The sequence below is a fragment of the Antechinus flavipes genome, chromosome 4 (genome assembly GCF_016432865.1).
Source record: "Antechinus flavipes isolate AdamAnt ecotype Samford, QLD, Australia chromosome 4, AdamAnt_v2, whole genome shotgun sequence".
NCBI lineage: Eukaryota > Metazoa > Chordata > Mammalia > Dasyuromorphia > Dasyuridae > Antechinus > Antechinus flavipes.
In genome coordinates, this window is record NC_067401.1 from 2,588,289 (window position 1) to 2,597,769 (window position 9,481).

Sequence of the window (9,481 nt, forward strand, 5' to 3'; positions counted from 1 at the left end):
TCCAGGGGCACAGTTCTGACCTCCCTCCCTCCACCCCGATCCCCCTGGGTAATTGACTGTTGGTTAGTTTTACTGAATGGTGTCGGTAATCCAGGCAGCTAACCCGATTTTCTCTACCCTAGAATGCTTCCCTGAGTGAGCTTATGATCACCAGTGGAGACACTCTGATCTTGTCTGAAGGAAAGCTCCCCCCCAAGGTAAGGGGATCAATCTGAAAAGGCTGATTCGCATACTTCTGCACTCATTCCTCACTCATTCCTCCTTCACTCATTTATTCCTCTCCTGTCCCTTCCATTGCTCCCTCCTTCACTCATTCCTCATGCCTTCATGTATTCCTTTACTCATTCACTCCGTCACTCATTGCTTCACTCGCTCCTTCACTCACTCCTCCCCTTGCTCCCTCCCACATTCAATCGAATCAGGAATCCCTGCGCCGTGGAGCGTCCCGGAGGGCTTGGGGACCGCTGGGAGGACCCCGGCGCGGCCCCGGCCTCGGTGCCCGATCCCATCGGAGTTCGCTTCCGCTGTCATAGTTCGGTCTCACTCTGCAGGGCTTTCTAAAAGTGCCTGTCTGGTGGTACCGGCCATCAGCTCCCTCTGGCTGGCAGGAGAATCCCCAGAACCAAGTGAACCACATCACTCACCAGGTGGAGGCTTTGAGAACCATTCCCGAAGGAGGGGGTAAGTCTCCCCAAGGAGAGCGGTGAATGAGCCGTGCTTGGAGGGCTCCACAGGCCTGTCATTTAGAACCCATTTAAGAAATCCTTGCTTTGGCTGGGGGGTGAGAGGGGGTGGGAAGGGGCTCCAGGTGATATTTATAGGAAGATGTTCCCAAAGGGAAGGCACTTTGGAGCCCCTACCCAGGTGATATTTATAAGATGTTCCCAAAGTGCCTTCCCACTGGGGGCCCAGCAGAACGCCTCGGAGCTTGGTTCCAAGATGGGCCATTGGTGCCTTTTATGAGACTGAGACGGTGGAGAGCCGACCAGCGTCGTGTTCTGGGTCCCATCCGAGAAGGGGTCCCCTGGCCCCCTGAAGCCTTTGGTGCTCTCGCAGGCTTTCAGGCACTTGTGTTGGGAAGGGTCTCGTCCTGGCCCTTTCTACTTTCTGGAGCCAAACAGGAAGACGAGGGGGTTCCCCTTCGCTGCCCTTAGCCGTCACTACCTGAGGCTCGGCCCCCCCCCCCCCGCTTCCTGCGGTTCTCCCTTTTGGCCAGGGTCTCCGGGGCCACCTTGGTGGGGGCCGCCTTAGGCAGCATGTTTGCTCAAAGCCCCATCAGCTGGGCAGCGATCAAGATGGGGCCGGAGCCGGTCGGGTGGGCTTAAAAAGCAAACCTTTGAGCCCTTGCTGTTCTTCTCAGGTGGTTTTCAGGGGACAGACAAGGAGGCCGGTAGAGAAGGCAGCATGTCGGTGGGAGGTGCGTAGGGCTGGGGCGCAGACTTGGGGGAAGATGGCAAAGGCGATGTGGGCCCGGAGGTCTCCCGAGCAGGGAACCTCCTTTGCCCACTTTGGAAGCGCTCCGGCGTCAGCGCGAATCCTCCTTTTCCTTGGGGAGGCGCTCTTCCTGGGCAGCTGTTTTCCCCTTCGGTTAATGTGATTGGGAAGAAGGCGTCAGACTCCCCACCTACCGCTGGCGGGAAACGCGGCCCAGGGCGAGGCGGCTGCCCGTGAGCTGTCGCTTTTCTGTTGCCCAGATCTGCATGGAGATATTCCCATTGTGGTCCAGCCAGAGATTCCGTTTACTTTCATGGGGGATGTTGAGATCTCCGAAGAAGCTTCTGTGGCGGATCTCAAGACTCAGGTCAGGCTTCTCACTCAGCGTGTTTCTGAGGGGCTGTGGCCTTTGGCTCCTCCCGACCTTGACCCCGAGATGTGCCGCGAGCAGGTGCTTTCCTGCCGTGCGGTTCCTTCGGCTCGCCTCCCGGGGCCCTTCCGTCCAAGCCAGGGCCTCGGTCCCTTGCAGGACATCGGCAGCAGATCCCGGCCAGAGCGATGTTCTCCGTAGGCCATTTGGAAGCCCTCTCCCCCCTTCCTGACCCGCAGTTCTTGGTTTATCAAGGGCTGATGGTGGCCATTCGTGCCCAGCTCCTCCATGAGCCCGTGGCCATCCAGCCTTTCCTCAGAGCCCCGCCCTCACACTGGTTCGCAGGAAGTTTCTCCTTACATTAGGCTCAAGTCTGGGCCTCTGCCCTGCCCGCCTTTGCCCCCAGCGAGTCCCTGCTCCTGGGGCAGCCCCTGTGAGGTGTGAGGCCCCTTGGCGGCCTTCCCTGCGGCCAGCTCGTTGGGGGGTCCCTGGGTTCTTCCTCCCGGAGGGCCCGGCTCTTGGTCACTTCATCGCCGGGGGGGGGGGGGGGGTTCCTGCAGTTCTCTGACATCCCCAGCTCTATTTCAGACAAATGGCTCCAGCCATCTCAGCCCTGGCTTGTTCTTTTGGGGAATTGGGGGGTTGCATTAATTGCCCGTCAGTCCCTGCGGCTCGTCCTCCGATCAGACTGGGCGTCCTCGGCCAGGGGGCCGACGGTAGTTGGGTCCCTGCGGTCAGGAGGCCGGACTGGGCAGCTGGAGGAGCCCCCATCTCGAGAAGAGAGCCCGGTTCGTCAAGGGCCAGGTGTCCTCGGGAGCTGGCTCTTATTGCCGCGGGCCCGCTGCCTGCAAGCCTGGCGCTAGGACAGGGAAGCCGCGGCCAGCACGGGGCTGCTTCCTCCCAGAAGAAGCTCGCCCTCGTCCCATTCCTGAGCCATTTGTGAAATCCCTGGGCACGGGGGACGGAAGGGGGAGCTGGGCCCGGGGAGGGAGCGGCCCCTTGGCAGCCCGGGGTCCTGGCCGATGAAGCTCGGAACGGGCGGGGGCGACTCCCTTGGAGCGCCCAGAAACCAGTCTCAGAAACGGCAGCGGGAGCGTAATGGAGATTTGCAAGAGGTGGGGGGAGGGGGGACCTTCCGGCTGCCTCCCCTGCGGCGCCATCGTCGGGAAACGCGCTGGGTGGAGGGGGCCGCTTTGTGACGGCGCGGGCCGATGCTGTCTCCCCCTGCAGGCCATGATGCTGCCATCCTTCATGGAGTTCAGTTTTCCGTCGGCCGACTTTCTCAGAGCCTGGACCATGGAAAGTAAGCGTCCAGGCAGGCTTTTACGAAACAACCAGCAACAACTCAAGTAGGTTTCTAGTTGAACCCTCCACCTTCAGTCTGTTGCAACACTGCAGAGCTGGATTGTGAGATGGATTGATGGCGAGATAAATCAGTCAGGCAACTCTTAGGAGGGAGCCCGCTGCGGCTCGTGCGTTGTGAGTCCCGCGGTCAGCTTTGGAGCAGCTGGGCTTGGCCGGGATTGGCCGTGCTCGTGTGACCCGCGCGGGGCCCCTGGGGATGGCAGCTTTTACAAAGCGTGTTAGGTCAGCAGTGTGAAAAGCGGAAGTGCGGCCTCAGTGAGTCACGTGATCTCTCTCTCTCCCCCCTCTTCCCTCTCTCCCTTCTCTCTCCCTCCCACCTCCCCTCCCTCCCCCTCTCTCTTTTTTTCACCAGGGATTATAAAGTGGGAGGAAGGACTCAGATCTGTGTGGAGCCCCTCCAGAAAGCAGAGAACTTGGGGTAAGGGCTCGGCTGCCTGGAGCGGCTGCTGGTCTTGCTCTCGTTGGCTTTTCCTTTCCCTCTCTCGGCCTGAGCTTTCTTTCACAGCAGGACCGTGGTGGGGATGGTTGCACCTGGATAACTGGGGTCAGAGCGGGGAGGGCGCCAGGGAGCAAAACTTGCCCCTCAGACTCTTAGAGATCAGGGGAAAATGTCTTTATGTGGAAGTGGCAAGATTAAGTAGAAGAGCCCACAAAGGATTCCCGCCCTTTACCCTCGCGTGTGCCCACGAACACACCACCGGGCCTCCAGGGCTGCAGGGAGACGGGAGGGCCAGCCAAGCTTGGCTTCCTGCTGGAGGAGGCGTGAGCTGATGGATGTGAAAGGGTGGGACTCTAGGAGGAGAGAGCAGACTCTTTGTAAGTAACGTGGCGTTCAGGCTTGAGAGGCGGCGAGCAGCAGGGTGAGTGGGGGAAGGCGACGGCAGCGGAGCCGCTGGTCCAGAAGGAGGCACAGGGATGTTTGAGGGCCCTCCCCCTCAGAGGGGTTGGTTGCCCCCATTTAGCAGAAAACCGAGGCGAGGAAGGCCTCAGTGTCCAATCCCCGCGTGGCTGGGCCCCTCCGGCCAGCCGTCAGTGCCCTCCTCGGCTGCCCCGTCTGTCGTGCTGGAGCTGGCGTGAGCCGTGACTCGGATCTTTTGCTCTCGCAGCCCCAAGGACATGCTGCTGAGAACCCAGATGGGCATCCCCGGGGAGAGGGCCTACTACCCCACGGTGGACTTTGTCTGGGACATTGTGAACGAGTGCACCGCGTCATCCCTGCGCCAGGCCGTGGCCGCCCAGTACTGCCTCCCCATGGACAGCATCGAGATCGCCAAGTACTTCCCGGAGAAGTTTGAGTGGATGCCTATCTCCAGCTGGGTAATGCCTGGGAGTGGCGCGGCCGGGCATGCTCCCGCAGCCGGGTAGGGGGCCGGGGTGGGGGGGTCCTCCCCGGCACTTCAATCGCTTTTCCTCGTTAACAGGACCAGCAAGTTTCCAAGAGGAAAAAGAAGAAGAAGCAGGAGAACTTGCAGATAGCACCTTATTACCTGAAGGATGGAGACATTATTGGGGTGAAGGTAAATGCTTACCGGGAGGGCAGAGAAGCATTTCATCCCGTCCCCCCTTTTTATTTTCAGCAGGTAGCTCATGAACTTGTTTAAAAGGAAGAAGGGGCTGAGGACTTTCCAACAGGCTGGGCCACAGTCGAAGCCTAGTTTGGGCAGGGCTGCGGGTTCTAGTCCTGCCTTTGGATCCTGGACAAGGCCCCCAAAATCTCCCCAAAAAGGATATGAGCCAGAGGAGCAGGAGGAGGAAAGGGGCTGGTCCAGGATTCCTGAGGCCGCTGTCCGGGGAGCCAGAGGGGCCCAAGGAATGGCAGGGAGACAGGGTGAGGTGGCCCAAAGGAAGATGGGCTCCGGGCCGAGAGCAGCAGGGTCCCCCGCCTCTGTCCCTCCTTGGGTGACTTTGCTGGTCTGGAAGACTGCCGGAGACATCCCGGAGCCTGGGGCGCCTTGTCTTTCTATCTGGGATGCTGCCCTCCCTTTGTCTCCTGTAGCTTAGAACGACAGGACAAAAAGGAGCAGGGTCTGAAGGCCTTTGGGGCCGGAAGCTGTTGGGAGCGCCCCTCCTTTTGGTCACGTTCTCTCAGTTCCACGTGGGGCCCTCAGCGCCCAGAGCGCCAGGCTCTCCAAGTTCAAATCCAGCCTCGGAAGGAGGTGGCCAATGGCCAGGTCTTAGCGGAGAAAAGCCCCCAGGGGGTCACGGAGGACTGGCCGGGGCTGAAAGGGCCGAACTGCCCCAGAACCACGCGGGCGCCCCCGTTGTCATTCCTCGTGGGTGACGCCCTCTTCCTCCAGCCCGGCCCCCAGTGACCGTTCCTTGTGTGACCCACAGAATCTGCTGGTGGACGACAACAAAGACTTCAGCACGCCGAGAGACGACATTGGCAAAGAGAATCAGACTAAGCTCTTTGTGGGAAAGAGGAGAAGGTAACAGACTCTTCCCCGCAGCTCGGGCCATTCTGGGAAAGCCCCGGGAAAGGCCGGCCCCGGGGACCTGGTGTCCGAGCCGCCCCATGTGGTGTGGCAGTCCTAGGAACAGGCGTGTCCCGTGCGCGAGTGCTGGCGTTGTGGCAGGGTGGACGTTCACATGAGAGGGATGGTTAAATGTGCATGAGAATTCTTCCCGCGTCCCCGAGGGGTGGTCGTTACAAGGCTCAGTGAAGCTCACAAGCCCCTCATCTCCCCGCTTTCTCACAGAACGGTCCGGGGGAGGTGTGTGCCTGTGGCTGGGGCTGCTGCCCGGGCCCTGGTGGTCCCAGGGAGCAGCCATGTGGGCGGGGGGCACACCCAGCGTTTTCCGCTCTGCTCCCAGGCGACAGGCTGTCCAGCTGCAGAGCAGCGACCTTGAGGCCGACCCGCACGTGCACGAGAAGGCTCAACGCCCCGAAGCTGGACTCTCCATCAACGTGGGTGTTTTCAGATAGCACCCGGGGGGCTCTGCGAGAGGCCAGCTGTGACCCACCGCCTGACTGACCCCCGGGCTTCAGGGGTAGGCCGAGTGGGAGGGAGGGAGAGAAGGGACTTGTGAGTGAGGGCCGAGCAGGCGAGCAGGGGCAGGGGTCGCCCACGCAGGCGACATCCACCCGGGGCCGCTCGGGACAGAGACCATCGGCCCGTTCCGCCAGACCAGTGGGATGGCCTTTTTTTTTTTGGGGGGGGAGGGGGGGAATTGGCCAGCAGCACAGACAGACCCAAGCCCTGAAACTTCTCTTGGCCAGTGGATCGCCATCACTGGTGGTGAGATCCTTCTCTGCCTCAGGCAAGGTAAATGCACTTTATGGCTCTGACCCACTGTGTGCAAACGAACCAATTTGTGACATTCTCTTGGAGGGCCCTTGAGCTGAGCTCCAGCTGGGCCCCGAGACCTTGCTCTGCTCGGAGGCCCCTGCCGTGAAGACTGGAGGGTCACCGAGACCTGCCACCTGATCGATCCCTCGACGGTCGATTGTTTTTAATTCCCTCTTCTCCGTGGCTACTTAGTCCTTTTTGGGACGCTCCCTTCAGAACGGTTCCAGCGCAGAGTGCAGTAGCAGCAGCAGCCTTCCCGACTGCTGCCAAACACCGTGTTTTATTTTTTTGTTTTTCCTGTACTTTATACTGTTTGTTGGTCTGTTTCCCCCCTAACATTTCTTTTACACATTAAACAGTTTCCTTTTGAACTGAGTTTAATCCGTTATCATAGGGTCATGATCCTGTAGTCACTGACATTTGAAAATAGAGATAGACAGGAATCATCCCTTGGAGAATGATAGGAATTGTTTTCTAGCTCTTTGAAGGCGAGAAGTGACAAGGCGATGTTCCAGAGCATGGCTTTCCATGTAGCCGTCTCTGGGTGTGATTTTTTTTAAAAAAGGTTTCCATTCCTCTTGTATTGTCACTGCCTCAGTTTCCCTGCTTGTCCTCCATTGTCATCGTTTGGGAAAATTCAGATAAGCCTCTTGTTTGGTTGGTTCATTGGAATCATTTTCCCAGTTAGTAGTAGTTTGTCCTTCAGTATTCTGCTTGGCTGAATTCTGTGGCAAAGACAGGGAAATAAAGAACGTATGAAATGAGCCTGTGGTTTTCTTGGTATTGCAAAGACTCCTGGCAGCTGCCGAGCCGGGCCAAGTAGGCGGCCGTTTAGCGCAGAGGGTGTAGCTCCTTTCCCGGGATGACGCCGAGGGGCCGATTCAGAGGAAACGTCATCTCTGACGTCCAGAAGTAAAACCAGTAGCCCGGCAGCGGTGGCCTCCTCTCCTCCTCTCCTCCTCCTTTCAGTTCTTTCCGGAGAGGCCCGGAATCGTATCCTTTGTCTTGACCTTATGAAAAGCCTCATCGACACTTGGTTCGGTGGCACCGAAATGCGGTTGTAGAGTGTCCGAGCTGGGATAAAACCCGGAGGCACGGGAGTGATGTGTGTGGATCTAAGGGGATGCATTGCTGATCCCGGGACTGACAAGCACGTCTTAGCCTGCACAGAACTGGAGAGGAGCCCCTCCTTTCCCCGCCTGCCCATCCTTTGACCCCATGCAAACGAGGACTTTGTTTTCTTGATGAATCCTGGCTGATGTGGGGATGTACTTTGTGCATCCTTTGTACTTGCGATGATCGATGATCGCTCTTCTTGCCATTGAATCGATCGGGAGGATGTACCTCGAGCGTTCTGGAAGCGTCCGGGATTGGAAACGAGCCCTGGGATTCTTCCCTCGCGTCGTCCAGTTTCTCCTCTGTGTGGCCTTTCATGCGGTGCCATGTCACAGCTGTCTCCTGAATTGCCATCGGTGTCTTCCTCGGTGAAACGGTCTTGTCTGAAGTTTCCGTCGAAGCCAGAGATCGCGCTGCCTTCCCCGCCATGTGCCAAGATCGGTATTTCTCGGTATTTCGGATGTGCCTTTAAGGTGTAACGTGACATTGCTGCCCTGACTTCTTGAAGCTGGCTTTCCCTTGGGGCAGTGCGTGGAGCGTCACGGGTGACTTTCCTTTTGTGAAAAGTCATCATGGGAGAGTCAGAAAGGAGCTGCTTTTTAAGGGGAAACAGACCACTCTAAAATCTGGGGCCTTGGTTTTCTAATGATCCAATTGCTGGAGTGAAGGAAGCTTTGTGATCCTTCCCCCTCGTCCCCCTCAAATGTACCTCAGAAACTAAATAAAGACGGTTTATGTGAAGAAACGGTCTACGTGTATTTTGTCGGGCATTTCAGAAGGGCCGCTGCCCGGTCCTAGGGAGGAGCAGACTCGGCACGGTTCTCCTCATCTCCCTCGGCCAAAGCCCATTGATCCTCTGCCTGTTAAATCATGAACCTTCCCAAGGAGGCCGATTCCTGGCCCTGACCAAAGCCCCCGCTGTTTCGGGGGGAGGCCCGGCCTTCCCAGAATTCCTGGGCCGGGAGAAGCAGGGCGCTCAGCGGCTCCCGTGCGGGCGTCTCCATCTCCCTGCCCCTTTCCAGGCAGGCCTGTGGCAGCCCGTTATCCGGCCTGGGGGCTGGGCATCCTGGGACCGGGGCAGGCTGCTGGGGAGGCGTTCTCTGGGAAAGGCGCCCCTGGGCTCTGGGCCCAGGCTGGGAATCAGGAGGGGGCTCGCCTTGGCGTCCCGGAAAAAGGCACCGTCCCGTAGATGACAGGAAAGGCTTCGGGGGGAGATGGGAAGGCAGACACAGGTAAGTTATGGGCAGGTGGCCCGGCGACTGCCCCCCTCCCCCAAAGCTAAGGCAATAGGGGATCTTCCCCGCCGAGCCCCAGACCCGTGAATGTGGTGGGGGGCACCCCCTGGGGGGGAGCAGGGCGCAGGGCAGAGTCGGGAGCAGCTTGGGGTGACCCTCACCCCGCTAGAAAGCGCCCCCTACGCTCAGTCCCTCTCCTCGCCCTCGGTTCCACCCCACCCCGTCCCTGCTCTTGGCCCCGCCCCTTGCTGTCTAGCTCACCCTCCTCTCTGCTCTCAGCCCCGCCCCTCAGTGCCTCCCCTCCCCCTGCTCACGCTCCTAATTTCTCGCCCCTGGGCTCTCAGCCCCGCCCCGCCTCTCAGCTCCGCCCTATCCCCTCCTCTTTAAGCCCCGCCCCTGCTGTCAAGCTAGCTGTCAATTTCTCTCTGCTTTCGGCCCCGCCCCTCTCAGGACCTCCCCTCCCCTCTGCTGTCAGTCTTACCCCCTGCAGCTTGCTGCTTCCTAGTTTCTATCCCCTCTACTCAGTCCCGCCCCGCCCCGCCCCTCCTCTTAACCCCGCCCCTCCTCTTAACCCCGCCCCTCCCTTTATGCCTCCACCTCCGGCGGCGCTTTCGTTACGTCACTTCCGGGCGACACCGGAAGGTGCGGAGATAACTGCTCCCGCACAGTGG

General features: G+C 59.4%; 2 protein-coding genes across 5 annotated transcripts in view; both read left to right on the forward strand.

Annotated features, from left to right (window-relative positions):
* USP40 (ubiquitin specific peptidase 40) overlaps positions 1 to 8,320 on the forward strand; it is a 50,072-nt gene extending 41,752 nt beyond the window's left edge. For 3 of the 4 annotated variants that reach the window (XM_051998420.1, XM_051998423.1, XM_051998421.1), the window contains exons 24-34: positions 123 to 197; positions 552 to 681; positions 1,361 to 1,417; positions 1,695 to 1,801; positions 3,035 to 3,153; positions 3,522 to 3,587; positions 4,276 to 4,486; positions 4,591 to 4,686; positions 5,504 to 5,598; positions 5,984 to 6,160; positions 7,251 to 8,320. In XM_051998420.1, the coding sequence (XP_051854380.1) occupies positions 123 to 197; positions 552 to 681; positions 1,361 to 1,417; positions 1,695 to 1,801; positions 3,035 to 3,153; positions 3,522 to 3,587; positions 4,276 to 4,486; positions 4,591 to 4,686; positions 5,504 to 5,598; positions 5,984 to 6,095 (1,068 nt within the window). In that variant the 3' untranslated portion in view covers positions 6,096 to 6,160; positions 7,251 to 8,320. The remainder of the gene's footprint in view (positions 1 to 122; positions 198 to 551; positions 682 to 1,360; positions 1,418 to 1,694; positions 1,802 to 3,034; positions 3,154 to 3,521; positions 3,588 to 4,275; positions 4,487 to 4,590; positions 4,687 to 5,503; positions 5,599 to 5,983; positions 6,161 to 7,250) is intronic. The other variant, XM_051998422.1, reaches the window with a different exon arrangement.
* A 1,113-nt stretch (positions 8,321 to 9,433) lies between these two features.
* NDUFA10 (NADH:ubiquinone oxidoreductase subunit A10) overlaps positions 9,434 to 9,481 on the forward strand; it is a 23,226-nt gene continuing 23,178 nt past the window's right edge. The window contains exon 1 of the mRNA XM_051998429.1: positions 9,434 to 9,481. This exon is cut by the window's right edge and continues 136 nt beyond it. The gene's annotated coding sequence lies outside the window, so the exon portion shown is untranslated.